Below are 19,888 nucleotides of genomic sequence, written 5' to 3' on the forward strand. Positions count from 1 at the left end.
TATGTGTTGCACAGTGGTCATCTAAGTTTCTCTCTTGTTATTTATTCCTGTTAGTCATTTTATGTAAATACAGAAGAGAGCAGCTTTCCACCATCACATATACAAAATGAATCAGTGCCCTGCACAACAGGACCTGCAATCAGCGAATCAAGCACATTATTTGGTGTCCTGAATAATTCATGTTGTATTATAAATACTGCTTTGACATGAATGATACTCATATAGTGTTCACACATAAACAGGACTCTCCAGGCACAGCCAACCTTTATACTCAGGTACCAGTTACCAATAAGAAATTAACTTAAGAGTGTCCTGGCCAAGATGGGTAGCAGCACAGTTCACAAAGTTTCAGACAGAGCAGCCACATACACAAACGCAATACAAGACATCTTGAGGACATCCAGATACACTTTACAGAATAAAACAACAAAATGAGTGTTCAAAATTAACCAACATTGTAAGTATATCAGATTGAGCACCTGCAGACCTTTGTGTCTGCATCCAGCTTGTCCAGCACCACCCTAAAACCTGCCAGTGAGACAAGTCCACCCAGCTTTTAACAGTCTTTTCTTCATTTTAGACTTTGTTTCATATTTTGTCTTTAAGTATGATTTATTTTCAGTATGTCACTTTTTATTTATGCTTGATATGTACATTCTTCATGCAGATTTGTCATAAAAAGATTAGTGAAGTTATTTGAAATTAACTGAATATGACTGAATATTAACAAACTCTGCATCTATAACAGGCTGCAGAATCTCTTGATATTTTAAGCGTTTTGGTTTCTGTTTGTAGTCAGAGTTTGACGTGAATTCACCGGGAACTTTTTCTATATCGGAAAACAATCTATGTGGAGAACAAAGGGGGAATAACATCTGTTGTAATGCAGTCCAAGAACCTATCAGTGACCATCTGATGAAGATTATCTTTTTATGTATCTCCATGATCAGACATGCGCATGCAGGTGCAGGAAATAATCCACTTTAGACGCTTTTTTTTTAACTCTGCAGCTGGTCAGACTGTTAATAATGACTGGAGCGAAGGGAAGTGTTGGCTGGAAGTTCCTGACCACTAACTACAACCAATGGAAATTTGGCCCTTGCTCCCAGAGGCTGTATCACGGTCAGACAAAAGTCAATGGGTTCTGAGATTGGCACAAGATGTTGTCCAAAAACATCTGGTTGATTTCAGTGGAACTTTTCTTTAATCCAACAGGGAAGAGATGTATTTGGCCTCATACATAGTAAAAATTGGAGTCAGATTTGTTGAATCCTCACTCAGAGGGATTTAAGTTTGACGAACAACATGACTATTTTTGCAACCAGAGGTTGATTTCAACATTTTGAGGCACTGATTTATGAAGTGTCATTTTGTTGATCAACTGTTGCATATTTGTGTTTCTATCGCTGTTTGTTGCGAAATAACACAGAGTTGGTACTTTTGAGCTATTTATATTTAACCCAATTTCAAAATATTGTTGCCAGTTGTTCTGTTTCACATTTCTTTTAATTGATTTTGTAATGACAGTGCATATAAACAGTGACAGTGTAAAAGAGGAGAGACAAACAAGAGTGTGTGCACCAGTGGCAGTACTTGAATTCAACAACCGACCTGTCATTATTTTAACATTGTTTTTACAGAAGACATCACAGCACCCCAGTCTTAGCCTCCCTCCGCTGGCTCCCTGTTAGTTTTAGAATTGATTTTAAGATTTTACAGATCACTTTGAAAGCACGTATGGGCTGGCTTAGATCTTCGGGTGGGAACCTTCTGGCTGTTCCAAAGTCTAGGCTTAAATCTAAAGGGAGATCAAGCATTTTCAATTAGGGCCCCTGGACTTTTGAACGACCTGCCTGAGGAGATAAAGCTGGCAGAATCTGTAACATCTTTTAAATCACTTCTTAAAACTCATTTTTATAGACTTCCTTTTGTGTGATGTCGTTGTTGTTGATGTCTTCTTACTGCCTTTATTATCATTTTACTTTTTATCCTATTTCATTTTACTTTGATTGTTTTACTCTCTTAATATCTAATTTACTGCCTTCATTGCTTTTATTCATCTTGATTGAGTTATTAATTTTTTATTTTACTGCTTATATCTCTTTTCTGCTTTCACATCTTGTTATTGTCTTTTAGCTACTTATTTATCATTTATTCTATTTTGCTGTAACAAGTGAGACCAATTTAGGTATTTTCAGCTTTGAGTTTTCTTGTAATTACAGTAGAAGGTGTATTTTCCAGCTGGGATCACTCAGGTTTGTTTAACTGGGGAGTTTGAGTCTGTGTTTAAGCTTTGAAAGGTCCTGTAAAAAGCACCAGGAGGAGGAGCTTATTACCCTCTGGCTGTGTGGTTGAATATATGGTTCAGCCAACACCACACACCCAGGCCAAGCCACGCTCCTCTTTCCCAACTCAGTGACTCACACACTTTTAGGATTTGTTTTTCAGTGACTCTGCCCTCTTGTACTCACTTTTCCATTTCTCTATTGACCTATTTCTTTTGTCACTATTTTTCTTAGGGATGTACTGCCCTTTACGCTGAAGCTCCCAGAGGCCATTGCATCCGCCAGAACCTCTGCTGATCTCGAGGAGGTTGCTAAACTTGGAGCAGGTTGGTTCTGTCATTGGGGTATCTATTTGGGGATCATGCATGCATTTTGGGGGGATGATGGCAGGCTGGAGGTGAGCTATGAAGATAAAAGTTCTTGATTTGTATGCAGAAGAAGTTAAAGCATATATGCAAAGTTTTATGTGCAGTTTTCAAATATGCAAAAGTATTATTTGAGTATGAAAAAAATTGCATTTAGCATGAAAACATGGCATGCTAAATGTTTGCTTTCCAGCAGGCATGTGAATGTGTATCATTATATGTTCTAATATTATACAGTTAGTTGGTCAGAGAGACGTTACAATCATTAGAGAGGAGTCTAAAGAAAGGGTTACCATGTAATCCATGAAAAGCATAAAAAATATAACAGGTCATATGTGAAGGGGATGTAATATTGTTTGTTGTGTTTGTTATGAATCGACCTCATTGCATCAGCAGACAAACTTCTCCAGTTTGGCAGAGCGGTGTTTTGCTCTTCACTCAGCCTCTTGCAGAAAAGTAGAGTTTTTTCCATTCGTCCCACATCTGGTATGTGTAAAAATTGAGTTTTTTCCTGAGGCGTGACACTCGTAAAGCCCATCTCAACCACATTCCCCTCTGCTCTGAGCATTAACTGGCATGCCAGCGCTAAAGACTCATCCCCAGGGACAAAAGCCTCTGCTAGGCCCAGATCAGTATTGCTGAGCTGGGCATGGAGTCAAGCAATAGCTGGGATTCTCTGGAGTATTTTTTTCCCCCTCACAACTGAGGACGCAAGAAACTCTTTCTCTTAAAAGAGAGGAATGAATACCAGGAGATAATCATTGAATTAGAGCTGGGCAATATTGAAAAAATGTTATCAAGATACAATTTTTCGTATCAGTCGATATCAATATTGTTCACGATAAATATTAAATCATTATTTCATTTAAATTTAAGGGGAGATTTCTGGTTCTGAGTGAAAGTTTAAGAAACTAGACGGTTTGTTAGCTTGTGTCTGGATTTAGTTTTCTGATAGGCTTCTTGAATCCTTTATTTCTAACGGTGCTAACAGGAAGCAGGTCTTTTGTGTAAGATGAGATTTTTGTGAAGTTTTAGTTTGTAGATTCTTATTTTTCTCTGATAATTTGCATAATTTGATTTAAATTTACAACAAATATATAACAAATGTTGTACTGTGTGTCAGTTTAAAGAGTATTGTTTTGAGTAGTGCACTCCCCTTTAAGAGTACTTAGGGTTATGGGTGGAGTGATGTTATATTTATATTGAGAAAAGTCATATCATGATAATTAATTAGCATTATCAAATTATCGCCCAGCCCTACATTGAATCTATGTTATGTCTAAAAATGATACACGTTATTTTCACTATCTACCCATCTGTGTGAAATAACTCGATTGGTCAAAACCCCACAGCAATGATGATTGATTGGGCATATTTTACCATTGCCTGTTGACACTGTGGCAAAAAAACTGTACTAAATTGATAAACATGGCAGATATGTTAGTGTCCACCTCAGGCTGGACTTTAGAGCTGGGAGATATTGACAGTTAGCTGGAACAGACAAGCTACTGTGCTCCAACCATCTTTAATAGGGGAAAGCTGAGCAACATCCTGTCCTGCAATCCAGGCAACAGCAGAAACAAAAAGCATCTTTAAATCAATACTTTTTGTCAGCTTCTTCGTGTCTTTTTTTTTTCGAAGAAATTCGTTTTATTGGGATAAACCCCTTGAGATGTGCTATTTCGTTTTAGAGGGGGTCTTCAGTTGGTTATTCAGGTAATAGGCAGGGTAATGGATAGTGAGCGGTTGGTTATGCAGATTGGATTCCAAAAGCATGAGCTGACTCCTCTGCTTAACATAACCACCCACTCACTATACATTATCCCTCCCTTATTACTCAGTTTCCAAATCATAGCTTGAATTAGCTGAGCCAAAAATAGTGTCTTAAAAATGTGTAGGTGTTTTTTTAGTCATCCTCCACAGCATTTCCTTTTTCTGTACCCACTCAATGACCTCTCTGGTCATTCATCTCTGTTTCTTTGACTCAGCTCTGAGCCGTCATGTGAACTCACGACTGACTCCACCAGACTTTTTTTGTCCCTCAACGTGACAGCCTCTCAAAGAGTGCCGGATGACACACCGTGACTTGATAAACCCTGTCTTTAATGTGGTCTCCAATGATCATCAGACATACATTGTCCCTTTGTTGTTCCCTCTTTTGTGTCTTCAATGTTTCTCTTTTTTCTTTCTCTTTCTTTCATTCATTCATGAGTCTTCCTGTTCAGCGATGTGACACAATGGCGGGTTTTGTGTATGTGAGCTGCTGTGAATAGTTGGTCTAAGAGGCTGTTCTGACGTACATGCAAACATTAATGGCCAGGGCAGATGAGAGGAGTGTTCTGTTGACTCTGACGTCCTCATGGTGTTTTATTACCTGTTATGTGGCTCACCTGTAATGACAGTTTGGTGGAAGAGATATGTTTTCATCTTTTGTGTTGCCTTTTGAATGCTCTTCTGTTCATTGTAAAGCTGTTGGTTGAAGTATTATCTGAAAATGTGAAAGCTTGTGAGAGCTGGTTAAATGTGCCAGGGGGCACTGGGGCAAAAATATGCTGTTGGCCATGAAGAAGTCTCCTATATGTTTCCACATTTTATAACATCTAAAAAAAAAGACACATTTCCTACACTGGAGTTCTGCCTTGTCCTAGATGGTCTATGGCATTTTTATCAAATTTTTCGTCACCTGGTGTTGTGTAATGAAGCATGTTTAATCTCACAGGAATAAAGCACAACCATTTAATATCCATCTTTTTTTTTAAAGAAGAACCAGGCGAATCAGAATGTATGCCAAAAGGATGTCAGATGAAATCCAAAATAGTCATAGCACCATGAAAAAATAAATGTCAAGGCGAAAATAAGAATTTACAAATGTGTGTTGAAATACAATTTAAACAACAGATTCTGGACATTGGTATTCCTAAATGGGTTCCCCTTTGCATTTGTAAACAGGGAGAAGTGAAATAAACATTGTAGATATCACAGATAAAAAAAACAATCCAGTTTTTGGCAAAAAATCCAAGTGATTTTGGGATAAAATGTTAGTTTTGCCATTACTGTAATGATAAATTACATTTCTCCTGTAATAAATGGCTTTACAGCCAAAAAAACTAATTAAGTCCCAGCTACAGGGTAACCGCCACCATAGTTCAATTGAGTGGCAGCTCTTATAATGTCTCTGCTGCATTGATAACCACTGTCTTAACAACAAAGTTAAGTACCCATTATAGTAGTAGCACAAAGTTGCATCTTAAAACAGTTTATCTAGTCTTGGGCTAGTATAACAAATATGGTCTGGAAGTTATACTAGGAGGTCTGAAAATTTTAGACTGGAAAGTGACGTATTTGGAAGAAAATGTTGATGAAATCTTACTAGTTTTCAACAGATTGACTCAAAGACATTTCAAATGAGGATATTTATATTTGAGAATCAAACTACTGAGCTGTGACTGGTTCTTGTTTTCCAATCTCTCAGATAATACTTCACATCTTTTGTGGCCTAGCTGAAGTGTTTATGCATGTTTAAAGGAACGCCAGTACCAGTCAAATCAAGGCCAAATCTACTGTCTGTGATAACATAAAACCAAACAGAAACCTCACGTCTTCAAAAATGAAGCCCAGTGCAAAAACTGCAGTACCCAAAGTGTCCACTTGAGGCTAGCTCCAAAAGCTTAGGAAGCCCTATTAACATCTATGTTTTTACAGGACAAACAAACATAACCATAGTCTGGTACAAGGAAAACAGTTTTCGTCTGCATGGCCTATTTCCCTATTTGTACACTGTACAAAGGAGGGATTTATATTCATGAAAGTGGGAGTTATGAGGGTGACAAGTTTAGAATAATTAGGTATAATTAGAGGCGCAGCTGACTTGGCTGGAAGATAGGTTATTTCCCTGCTAGTTGAAGGTCTGACTTTACTTCTTTACTTCAACTCTTTGTCTGTGTCTGGGTCGGCTGAAAGTTAGCCTGAGTCAGTATTTACAACTTGGCGACCACCATTGTTGTGCTTCATAACTCCTCTCCAGAAACCAGTGGGTGACGTCACTGAGGCTACCTCCACGTTTTATACAGTCTATGCGTATAACAAGTACATGTGTGTTTCATCTGGCTTTGTGCTGTAAACACATCAAAAGCCCAGCCAACAATGAACTTTCTCAAAGATTCCCGGTCACCAAAGGAACAAAGACACAGAGACCCACTTTATTTCCTGTGCAGTGTGCTGACTCTTACTATTTTTGGCTCCAGTTCAGTTGCCACATCTCTCATCAAGTTGCCCCTGGCTTAGCCTTGACTTTCCCACTTCTGACATCAGCCACGTCAAACCACATTCCTCTCAGCGCTCAGTCTTAGGTGTGTGTGTGTGTGTGTGTGTGTGTGTGTGTGTGTGTGTGTGTGTGTGTGCGTGTGTGTGTGTGTGTGTGTGTGTGTGTGTGTGTGTGTGCTGACTGTGTTGAAACCATTCACAGCAGTGTTTTGCTGTGCTGTACTTGTGTTAACATGTTTGTATGTTAAACGTGAGTTAACAAGATCTATCACACCAAATTAGAAATGTAGGCATTGTTTTGGTTGTTGTTGTTTTTTTATAAACTCTATCATTAAAACTTTATCTAATTATGCAATGTCAACAACAGTTCAAAGTAATGCACATGGAGAAAGTTTCACTAGCTGGTGAAGATATAAACAACAAAGAGGGTCGAGAAGAGTAAAGAAGAAGGGCTATAGAAGAATCTTTTGTTTGTGTGTCAGAGAGAGAAGGACAGAAAGAGAGAGAGAGAGAGAGCGAGGCCATGCAGCTTCAATTGAAAGGGAGGGACAGAGGCGGGAATACTGAGCCAACAGCCCGCCCACACACACATTAACACGAGTGAGTCACAACACAGATTGAGCGTGAGTGAGCCAGAGAAACCAGTCGAGTTTCAGCTTGTGCAGACACAGCAGTGTGTCCACTGCAGCACCAGAAGTCAGAGAATTCAGTCAAGTTAAACTCTCCTCAGCTCGGCAGTGTGTCATTGAGCTTTGGGATCACAGTGAGTATTGTTGCTGTCTCTATTGTGCTATGTAGTCGTGTGAAGGAGCTGATCTGTAACTGGTACGAGTGTTCCTCGCGTGCTATTGTTTGGACTGGTGCTTGTGTGTTTTGTTTTGCTCTGTCTGGTACAGCCTCTGTGTAAAGTTGTGACAGTAGTTAGATTTTATTTTCCTCTTTCTCATTTGCTTAGAGTTTCTAACTGTGCCTCAGCTCTGATTTTATACCAAGAGGCTTTTAGAGGTGTTTTGAAAGTCATAATTTCAGGACTTTGATCGGGCTGTTTGGATTGGACAAGAGGACAAGTGGCTTGTTGCCACTGTTGTTTAGCAAATTTCGGTTTCATCCTTCATACACAAAATGTGGTTTGATATGCAGGAGACATTTTGTTAGTTTTACTCTGCTAAAAACAAAAGGTGAAGTTTTTTCACAGTTTTCATAGAGCATAAGGATGTGTTATTTTTGCTCCATATATGTCTATGGCATTCGGCTATTGCTTTTGCTATGTGTGAATCTACAATGTGATGCAGTTGAAACAAAGTGATGTGTATGTTTGTCTGCTTTCTCTAAAACCATTCTGTATATGGATGCAGAATCTGTGGGAAAACAATTTTTAGGTGTAGAAGTAATCTTGTTTCTGATTGTTGTGCAGGCAGTGGTCCCTCAATTTTTAGTATTTAAAAAATAATAATTCAAAGCTCTGTTTATGTGAATTTTTACACATTCTGTGCAGCAGATCAACTTAAATAAATTCAGGCAAGCTCTGTTTTTTTTTTTAAAGGAAACAAAAAAATTATTAATGCTAAAAAATCGAGATATCAGGGAGTAGAAAAAATAATAGAAGAGAAAAAAAGGCATTTGACATGGTCCATAAAATAGTACAAAGTGAGTATACAGATTATACAAGTACATATATTACAAAATTATATTTATATAATACAAAGCATACAATTCCCAGACTCATGTCAAATTACTTGAAGACAACAATAAATACGTAGATAAGAGAATAAATAAATTAATTAAAGAAAATCAATAATAATAATAATAATTATTATTATTATTATTGAAGTAATTATAATAATTTAAAGTATAAAATGAAAAGTAATTATTTATAATAATGACGATGAAAAATAAATACATTAATATTAAAAAGAAGAATAAATAAATATATAAGAAATGTTAAAAAAAAAATGATAATAATAAAATAGATAAATAAACACTGCATGTAGTGGCCCCTCACTTTTAAGCCACATTGGTTGTATTTGGAGCTAAAAGCCATTCAACCATGACCATTATCTTTCAACGGCAGCAGTTCAGCATTGTTATTAATCTCACTTCTGTAACAGGTATCTGCTCATTAATGCAGATACCAATGTGGTCAATGATGTGTTCTCTGAGCACATTTCTGTGTCTCACCCATGGGCTCAGTTGATGTGAGAGAATACAAGATGGGTTGCTGTATTGGTTTTTGATGAATCAACTTTAAACTATTTAGTCTCAAAGCAGGTGACAATGCAGGGACATTTGTGCTCCACATTTGGCCAAGCTGATAATCCTGATACTGCTTCATAATGTGGCTCATGCTTTGATAATCCTTTGGATGACAAAGAGCAGAGACATAATACATTTTGTGCTTGAATCTAGTATCACACCTTGCCAACTTTGCATAGTAAGAATATTTCTCTCTTTGTCTCTCTTAGGTTTCTGGGATGCTCAGGTGTGCAACAGGAGAAAGGGTTCAGCCTCATCGGCAGCAGTATCTGCACCCAGCAGACCGCCGCCGCCTCTACCAAGATCAGTCTCCTTGACAATCTCCCCAGAGCGCCCTCAGCTTCTAACTCGCACCCCATCTGAGCTTGAGTGTTGTCAGTCTAACGGAGCCCTTTGCTTCATCAATCCCCTCTTCATCAAGGTTCACCAACCTGAGGGAGACCACGACACCACTTCAGATCCCTCAAAGCAAGGCCTGACGGAGGAACTTGTTAGCAACAGCCAAGAAACCAACAACAAGGACCCTCAACACTCTGAAAGAGGATGTCCTCAGGTCTGCAGCTCAGAGCACAGTGAGGGTGGCCAATCAGATCAAAGTAACTTGCACAGCTTGAGCGAAAACACAGAGGTGCAGGACGACACCAGTGAAACGAGCAGCAGCGATCAAAAGCGGAGTGACAGCATTTCACGGTCCCCTCCTCCTCGTCCGCCTCCGCCACACTTTGCACAGCGACGCCCGGGTCCACCCCCTCGTCAACGCAGCATGCCGGAAAAAATCCCTTGGATCAAAGTCCCAAAGGAGAAGGTGGAGGAGAGAGAGAGAGGCAGTAGCCTCCTTTCTCGCCTTGGCTCCTCTCTAAGCATCAGCCCCTCGTCCTCTCCTCCCAAGAGGCTCAGCATCAGCTCCCCCATATCCATCCCCCGACCCTCACTGCCCATTTCTCTCTCCTCTCTCTCCTCCTCACCTCGTCGGACTAAAGCCTCACCGTCATCCAGCCTGGAGGATGCTCAGTGCCACTTGGCGCTGGAGGAACAGACTATTGAGAAGGCCCTCTTGAGGGCCAAACTGTCTCAGCAAAATTCCTCCAAAACCCCCAACCAGGACTCCAGCAGTCCCTCAGATCCTTCCCTGTTGACAACAAGAAAGGTGGCAGAGCTGACCAGAGGAGAAGAAGAAACGAGGGAAGAATGTAGCGGTGGTGGCCAGCGGTTGAGTGACATGAGCCTTTCCACAGATTCCTCCGACTCTCTGGATTTCTCTCAGTGTTCGGCCTTCTTCCTTCCTCCCCTGCATGACCCGAGCCCCCCCACTGTGGCTGACTTCAACACCCACCTCCCCCTATCCATCCCACCATCCCACCTGCCCTACTGTAGTATGGAGGAGGATGACGATGATGAGGATGACGAGGACGAAGAGGAGCCCGACTATGGCGTGAGCCTGGAGAGTGATCAGGACCAAGACCAGGATCTGACCATGGTGCCTCCAAATCATCGTGTGAAACGTCGCCCCAGTGCCAGCGCTCTGGTCCTGCAGAAAGCTTTGAAAGGACGCCTGCGCAAGATGAGTGGCGTTTTCAACTCGCTGCTGACGCCTGAGAAGAGGGCGATCCGCAGGGTAGTGGAACTGTCCCGGGATAGAGGCACATATTTTGGCTGCCTGGTGCAAGACTATCTGAGCTACATGGGTGAGGGAGCAGGAACCCAAGCCTGGCAGGGCTACGCCGGTGGACTGGAGCTGCTGCAGACTATCCGCCAATTTATCACTCAGATGAAGAGCTACCTGCGACAGAGCTCCGAGCTGGAGCCACCAATTGAGAGCCTGATTCCTGAAGACCAGATAGGTGAGTACCAAAAGACAAAGTTCCTTCCCTCTAACTCTGTACCTGTGGTGTATTGTGTACTGCAATGTAATAGCTGCTTCAGCGTCAGTCAGGTAAATGCTGTAATTATAGTGATTGTGTCTGTGGGTTGTGGGCAGAAGGCTTGGTAAACTGCTGACATACTGCGATTGCTCCATCTCAACATTTCTACCTTTTGAGCGTCTTGACCTTCTCCTGATCCTAACTTGGAGGGAGGTGGAAGTCATTTTTGTGCAAGTTTGCAAAGAAGTTATTAATTATTTTCAGGAAGTGTGATGAGTGATGTATTGGTGGAGAAATATCATTCTTAATGGAAACACTAAGTCACAGACGGCATGTTTAATGCAGATGCAGCAGTTTCACTTCACTATTTTTGCAATGAGGACATTGGAAAACTTCTCCTCACGTGTCTAAAGCTGGATGTGTACATGTATGTTTTGTTTATGTATATTTTCCTGGTGAAGACACAGTCACCAGGACAACTTTATTCACTTGTGAGATATTGTGTGTGCTGGTACGTCTGTCAGTTTGAAAGAAAACACAGGCAGGTGAAGCAAATTCACCCACTGTATTTAATCTTGCAACAACAGGCAGCAACATAAAAGAGTGAAGCCAAACACAGCTACATACGTTATACACCCACCTGCCGGAAGCGCTGTCTGAATCATTAAGGCCAAGATTCAGTGGCTGCATCAGACTTTGGACGGAGAAACTTGTAAACAGAGAGCACAAAGAAGGGTTTATCTTTGGAGGAAGGCTGCTGTTCAAATAACCTGTTTCTGCTGGCCTCTGCACCAGAGGGCCGTAAGTCTGAAGTCAGGAACTGCTCCACATCTGTCTGGATTATTTATACCTTACATATTGGTGTGGACTTGCTGGCATGTGTTGTGTGGAAATTGTATTAAAAGAGCAAATAACAGATTTTAAACTAATTCACAGTGAAAAAGCTAACAGGTTTCATTGATGCCACCTGTCTAATAAAAGTCACTCCGGCTGCATTATTATATCACGTAAGATCCTGTGCTTTGTAACCTTGTCACTAACAACAGACTAAAAGTCAGAACGCAACTTTCTCTGATACCTCTACTATTCTTTCAGAGGAAACACAGGTTTTAAGTTTAGCTGTGAGTATCTGCTACAATGGAGTGTTTGTCAGAGGGGAGTAATCAGGCACACAGGATGTGTTTGTTGAAGAATTATTTTAAATAGTGTGAAGTGTTGAAATCAAGTTATAACAGAAAAACCTAAACACAAGGCAAGATCTATATTATATCTTATATATTATAATACTATATATATATATATACAGATATATTTATTATTATTATTATTATTATTATTATTATTATCATTATTATTATTGTTATTATATGTACCTTTTATATTATATTATTTTTTAAATAGTAGTATTATTATCATTATTAATATTATTATTTTAAGTGTATCATTATTATTATATTTTTTATTTTTATTGTATCATCATTCTTATTTTTATTGCAGGATTTTTATCATTATTATTATTATTATTATTATTATTATTATAATTGTATACTTTTTATAATAATAATAATAATTATTTTATTTTAGTTGTTTAGGTTGTTTTTTAAAGTTTTTTTGTTGTTTGTAATTAAATTTCACTTATCAAATGGGAGAAGAGACTGGTTTAATAGAGTAGAATAGAACAGAAATTTGTCTTCAATTTGCATGTGCTAATACATGCCATCAAAATGACAAGAACACATTTAAACAAAGGCACATTTGTTTCAAACACACTTAAAACACGACATATTCATAACGACAACAAACAAAAACAGAAGAACAACAGACACAGTAGAGCGTTTTTAGAAGATGGCACCAAATTCTTAATGATTCATATTAAAGAGGGTGAAATTATATCAATTACTAAAAACTATAAATTGTGCAATGCCTTCAGACAAAAAGCAGAAATATGAGTCATCTCGTGTGTTGCCCCTCCTCCTCTCTGTTTTTCTGAATGGCCTGTTTTTGCACGTGGACGAGAACTTCCTAAGCAGTTTGAGGTCTTGGAATGGTTGCGCAATATTTTGTTGTGGCATCTTCAGAGAGTGTTTTCATGTTAGAGTCTGAAGCCCAGATGCGTTTGGGGCGACTGTCTGCCAAGTTGTAGAATGTGTGTCCAACAACTCTCGTCTTTTAAAAGCCGTTGCTCCAATCAGAGCGAGAGGATCGAGGCGAGCCCCCTGCTTCACATCATTTGCATTTTAACTTAGCTTCTGCATTTATTTATTCATGCCTTTTACCTTTAAATAATGTGCCCTGCAGTATTTATTGTAAACAACGGCAGCTGATGACTCATGTTATCACTCACAACATGCTCACCTATCTAGAATCCTGCCTGATATACCAGAATAAGTCATGCAGCCCAATCAAACGTAGACCTTCAGAACTGACTGAAACAAAAGATCATCATTTTCAGAGTGGACCACTGCATTTCAAAACACAGAGGGTGCTTTTGGTGATGCTGCTGTTGTTGTTGTTCCTGTCTAGCTCTCACTCAGCAACCCAGCCATGTGTGTGTTTGGGTTCAGGATGTTCAGGCAGGGAGGGGGGGAGCAGAAAAGAGTTCCTTGTATTCCACTCATCCCACACTGTGAGGCTCTCATCAGCCCGACACAACATCCTGGAGCTCTGTTTTTGGTGCTTCATAGAGTGTGTATGTGTCATAATAAAATCAGCACCTGGGGGAGAGCTGTAGTGTTTCTTGGAGAACCTAAATATTTACCTGAAAGTTCCTGAGAGGAGTTTATAGCTGGTTACAAAACAGAGCAGAATTATGCTTTTTATTGACCTACAAAAGGAAACAAGATAGAGTAAGATGAATCATGTCTATAGTTTTAAAGCCTTTAACTGCTGCCATCTGGTAGCCGTCAAAGTGAATTACAGCGTGCTAAAGAAACAGACTTTGCACACATTTTCCACAGGATGTTAAGAGAGTAATAAGACTGATGATTACAAAAATCATTGGAAGATACTTTTTACCAGAAAAAAATAACACTTCTTACACCTGTCCAGGACAAGATCAGCAAAGAAATATGAGGTACCACTCTGTCCACAGGGGGCGCCAAAATCAACTGATAGTTTCTTATTAGAGCTTCTCTGTCAAACGTTCCACTTTACTCCCAGACAAACTCAGTCTGCTAATTTTCATCGATGTAGCAGTTGTTTAGCCAGTGCAGCTCATACAGCCCCAAAAAGTCAGGTCAGTGTTGCCATTTAAAACATTTTACCTACAAAGCAACAACAGGCAAAGATCTCCCACACAGAAGAAAAGGAACTACATTTTTTAAGATAAGCTTTTGAAAAATGAAATAGTTATACAGCAACAATTTTACATTATAATAATTTTGATTATTTTTTAAAACATATTATTTTAATGAGAATATAATGCGCTAATTAGTGAGCTAGTCTTTTGCTAAGCTAAACTGACATGGAGCTGGCTTTATCTTCATATTTAATGTTCAGGTGCCGCAATGATAATTTCGTCTCATCTTACCCTCAAAACTACATTTAATCTCTGCATTACCAGAATTGTTAGGCTATCCCGTAATAAATTACCCTGTATGCATAAATAAGTATAAAATAGGGATGTTTGTGCATCTTCACCCATATTTTGCAGCCAACTAGCTACTAGCTGGTGCTGTAGATCTGGTTAATGGCTGCTGCCATAACCCTACAGTGTGATGCGGTTTGGCAACATTTTGATCTAGAAGATTGAGTTGATGAAGGCGGTGACCAGAGCAATGAGTAACCAGCTCAGGTATGTGGACGTTAGCCTGCAAGGGGGGCTGAGGGCTGGTGGTGCTAGCTCTGCTATTGTTAGCCACAGACTCTGTGATCCAGTGTTTTGTGCTCAATCTGGACTGTTTTTTGAGTGTTTTCTTACCTGTAGACTATTGTAACTCTGAATTCAATGGAGTAGGAAATAAGCTGCTTCAGTACATCCCTGATATAATCAACATTTACCACGTTTGTGGATTCCATTCGTTTAATCTACGATGATAAATCTACTAGATGTTAAGAGCATCAAGTATTGTTGACCTTTCAACACTCGTCCCGGGACATACTTGTTTGTTTGACTGACTCAAGGACTACTGGGGCTTTTTTTAGGGTGTGTATCAGTGTAACAGGAGGGAAGCAATCTGCGTGTCAGGATGGCGTCTTGGTTCAGTGACAGGACAGATAGAAGTTCTTCTCCTCCAGATAACACCAGGCTATTTTTAATACCAGAACCAGTCTTTGTTTACATGTCTGACTTTGGGCATTTATGTACATACCTGTGACTGTGAACATGTCTGCTTACATAAAATAAGTATTAAATATATGTGAGGAGTTAAAGTTTCATGATGAAATGTGAACACTTGTCAACAAGATCAGAGAGGATGTGTGGTGGGAGGATGTTTATATTGACGGGAAGAGGCCTTGATTTGTGGGAAGGGTGGCTGTATATTTGTGTCTGATCGCCTGTTTTGGCTGTCCTTGGCAGATAAGTTGCCAGAAAGCAGCCTGACTCCTCTTTGTTTTCTTCTTTTCTGATGTTTGTGATACAACACAAGAGATCCTGACTAACACGTTCATGGAGAGGTGACACTTTAAGCCTGGTGCATGAATTCACTTTAAAGCCAGGACAGGACATCGATGTCTAAAAGAGGTCAGCCATCACTCCTGGCTGTTCCTCTGGCATGGAAATATAAGACCACGGAGGAAACCCATTCACAGTCTCACAGGCTTTTTAAACACACTGCTTCATTTTGAAAGATCTCATTTATACGTCTGTAAATCTGACCCACAGAGAGGAATGTTGGCGCTGAGTTTGCTGTTGTTAATGACTTTTACAGTCCGGTGGGGAGGCCAGTAATTACTGAAGCTCCAGGAGAAGTATTTTGTTCAGAAAGCAAATTCTCACCCTGAAAAAGATGGCTCTGTTTTTGGCCTTTATAAAGAAATAACTAAAACAGTAGCTGATCATTTGAACACAACATTGTCTGTTTATTGACTAGTCTTTGTGACAGTAGTGTCTAATGAAATGTAACTGTATCAGTCATGTTAGAAGCAGTGTGTAGTATTGACCTCACCTTGCAGTGAGGCTGTAGATGGCAACTAACTGATAAACCAACAAAGGAGAAGCTATAGTAGATGTGTTACTCATAGTAAGCTATTAGAGACGGTCTTTGGTTTGTCCACTCTGGGCTACTGTAGTAACATGGCAATGCAACAATGCAGACTCACGGCCAAATTCCACTTCATCTGTGTCCGGTCCATCACTGATTCGTCACGGCACTGGAGTTGATAGGTTTCTATTCTAGTCAATGTGTTAACTTCCACTGGATCCGTTCAGTTGTGTTCCGGCTGTGTATCTGATCCAGCATGATTGAAACCTCCGGATCAGATACGCAAGACTTCTCTTTTTGCCGGATGCCGGAGCATGACACATAAATCCCAACTGAGCAGATCTTTTCGTTTTCCTGTGACAAAAACACCTTGAATCCTTCACATCCTGAAAAGGGAAGTGATACAAACGGATGATATTGCGAGGAAGAAGAGGGATTGCATTTCAAATGCAGCAAGGTGATTGTTTGATGGCTTTAACCATCCAGACTTGCTGTTAAGATTTATCCTGTAGATGTTTTGAAAAGTCGTAGCAGAAAGTGCCCTCGTTTTATAACCATTTATGTATCAAAGTCTTTTAATGAAGTAAAGAAGTGAAAAGTCTGGCCTGACGTGACTCCTTGAGTAAACCACAGGTAGGTAGTAAGACTTTCATAAGGAAGTTCTAGGAAGGAAATGTGTCCTTCTTGATTGACAGGTTGTTTTTTTAATCAAACAAATGTACCGTCGTGAAACTTAATAAAGTATCATCCTGGTATACTTAGAGAAACAAGTACATCCACCCAGCCTCTGCTCAGAATTAGTGCCAGTAAGAAACCTCCCTTGTTGTGCTGATGCCAGTTGAACGTGCTCGGTGCCCTGCTGTGTTCAGCTCTCTGTCGGTCTTTAAATGAGGAAGTGGGAATGTGCTGCCCTGCTCGGTTCCTTCAAAGGTAATGTGTGGTCAAAGGGGAGTTTTGCCACTTTTGAACTTGTATCCTGTTCCAATCATTATTTGTATTTCAAATAAACTATCTTCAGATCAGTCCAGTAGATAACTTAGGCATGGAGATGTGATGCAGCTGGAATTCATTTCTGGGGGCGATTGACCCTGATCAGAATACATGACTGTAAGTGTTTATTTTAGCTATTGGGATTATTATAAGTATCTGATAACCAGGAACAGCCTTTATATCGTTCCACTCAAAGCCACCTGACTCCTTTGATAAATACAGCTATCTGTCCATGCTGAGCTCTGGATTTACCACTGCAAAATCATTTATTCAAAAAAGGAATAAAAAATTGGCAAAGAAGGAGTTAAACAACTCTGAACTGAACTGATTGATGTGAAAGGCAGATGCTGAATGCCATCCAACTGTGGCGGAAAGTAAAATCTGTGTCTGCAACTGTGCTCAGCTTAAAAAACTGCTGACTACACCCTTTCCTGGAGAAAAGTCAGCAACACACACTCAGACGGCACACACACACACATGGTCCTTATTCAGCATTGCTGTGGTTTGGCCTCTCTTTCTGCATCCATCCTGTCTGTATTATGATATCAGGGTTTTTGTTAGTCAGACTGCACAAGCTGAGCTTCTAAAAGCTCTTGTTGACACTGTAAATGTATGGATACACAACCCAGCTGGACCAGCACAGTTAGAAACACGTTTCAGACATGCACAGAGATCCTGAGCATTTCCCAAAATCAGTTGGGTGAGTTGCATGTGTGAACACAAAAGGCTGAGTTTTTCCCCCCCTAACTTCACCCAGCATATTTCCTACCAGCCATCAAGTATCATTTTAGGATAAAGTCTGAGTGTACTCATGTGGAAATGCCGCAGATAATCTCCTGGAGTATTCCCTGCTACCGGGTGAAGGATGTGTGGGTGGGGGGTTTTGAAATTTATATTACATACCATGCGATTGGGGCTCTGTCTAGTTTAGCTGCTGGGTTGAAAAATGCAAGTGTAGCGCAAAATGATAGCAGTAGCTGTCAGTTTACGCTTTTTATTAATGTTTTCAGGGCATAAACAGAAATACTTACAATGTGTGTAATGCAAAGTTACAAAGGATCAAACACTTTTTCGTTTTGTTAATTTCATTTTGTTTTATAAAATGTATAAATGTTTTCCAAAATGTAAATTTGTCTCCAACTTTGTAAAAGTGTTTCATCCTTTGTTAATTCGCATTGCACTTCCCAGCCACCATAGATGCTAGTACAGAACTACTTTGTATCACACCACTTTCTTATTTGCATCCTCGATAGGAAACACTATTCAATATAACACCGGTGTTGTTAAACTCTATCCCCCTCTCTAGTAAATTCCTTTCACTAATTTGTTGATAGTGTGGACATGCTCAATTACTCGTCACGCTGATAAAAAGACAAAAAACTGTTGTAAAAGCTTAGCCTACAAGTTTGCCTCTGACTGCAAACTTTTTTCAAAATAAACTTTATTGCAATAATTGACAAAAACACAGCGTTGAATTTGCAAACAGACACTTGTGCCAGAGGCTGAGAGAGAAACAAAAATAAAGAGAATAAGATATAAAGTAAATTCAAACATATGGAAGAGGAAAATTTAAGAGCAAGTCTGAAAACAGCAATAGAGAAGACTGATCTACACTCTGATGGTTAAACTGGGAGCTCAGGTTTGACTGATTACAGTTCAGGGGAAACAGAGGAAGAGATCTGACCTTGACCGTTTCCAGGAAGCTAAGAGGTCCAGACTGATTTAGTTTTGTCCCAAGTTGTCCCAAACACTATGAGGGATGAGAAGTTAACTTTAACACATTTACTCTAGAATGAAATGTCCTCAAAACACACTTCCAGTTGTAAGATAGCCAAGCAGGTTACAGACTCCTGACACTTGAACAAACATAAACGTGCATGTTGTCAGAGGTGGGATTTCTGTTATCTGAAGGTTGTATTTAGTCATCCTGCACACATCAGACTAACACAGGAGGGGAAGAGCGCTTCCTTCCTGTACATGTGCACAAGGTCAAGGTTCAGGTCCTGTGGTTTTCCATAATTTGGTTTCCAGCTCTTTCTGCCTTGGGGTTTGAATTCCCAGCTTTGTTTCTGTTTGTTTGTCCTAGACCTCAACTTCTCATACAGAAGCACAAGGTAGCATTCATCTGCGTAAATGACTCACTGGGCTTTCTATTGAATCCAAGTTAAATCTGCTGAATCCATAGAAAACAGTATTGGTTTTATGTACCTGATGTCCCTTCATAGAAGACTTTCAAATCCATACCCTAGAAAACTGTTGTAAGTACACTTTGGGAAAAGCTCACCTTAATCTTCATCTTCCTTCTCTTCTTAGATCAAGTCCTGGAGAAGGCCATGCACAAGTGCGTCCTGAAGCCCCTCAAACCGATAGTGAGTGTGGCTCTGAAGGAGTTCCAGGTGCGCAGTGGGGAGTGGCAGGAGCTGAAGGAGAACCTGTCGCTGGCCAAGGCGAAGCACCCGCAGGAGATGGGCGTGGCTGATACGCTGCCCCCGGACCCTGTGGCCTTAGAGAAGATCAAGCACAAGTTTCACACCATGAGTAAACTATACTCCCCTGAGAAGAAGGTGACCATGCTGCTGAGAGTCTGCAAACTCATCTACACCATCATGGAGGACAACTCAGGTGAGTGTTGGAGCGGTGTTGCACAATATGAAAGTCATCAGCATCCCAAATCAAATTGGTCTTACCGCAATACTCATCACGGGGTTAACAGGATTCAAGATTGA

General features: G+C 40.0%; 1 protein-coding gene across 2 annotated transcripts in view; it reads left to right on the plus strand.

Annotated features, from left to right (window-relative positions):
• The window catches only part of rin2 (Ras and Rab interactor 2), a 62,168-nt gene that overhangs the window by 37,563 nt on the left and 4,717 nt on the right, over positions 1-19,888 (plus strand). For both annotated transcript variants that reach the window (XM_034682516.1, XM_034682517.1), the window contains exons 7-9: positions 2,520-2,611; positions 9,376-11,007; positions 19,476-19,784. In XM_034682516.1, coding sequence (XP_034538407.1) covers positions 2,520-2,611; positions 9,376-11,007; positions 19,476-19,784 — 2,033 coding nt within the window. The remainder of the gene's footprint in view (positions 1-2,519; positions 2,612-9,375; positions 11,008-19,475; positions 19,785-19,888) is intronic.

The sequence above is a fragment of the Notolabrus celidotus genome, chromosome 4 (genome assembly GCF_009762535.1).
Source record: "Notolabrus celidotus isolate fNotCel1 chromosome 4, fNotCel1.pri, whole genome shotgun sequence".
Classification (NCBI taxonomy): Eukaryota; Metazoa; Chordata; class Actinopteri; order Labriformes; family Labridae; genus Notolabrus; species Notolabrus celidotus.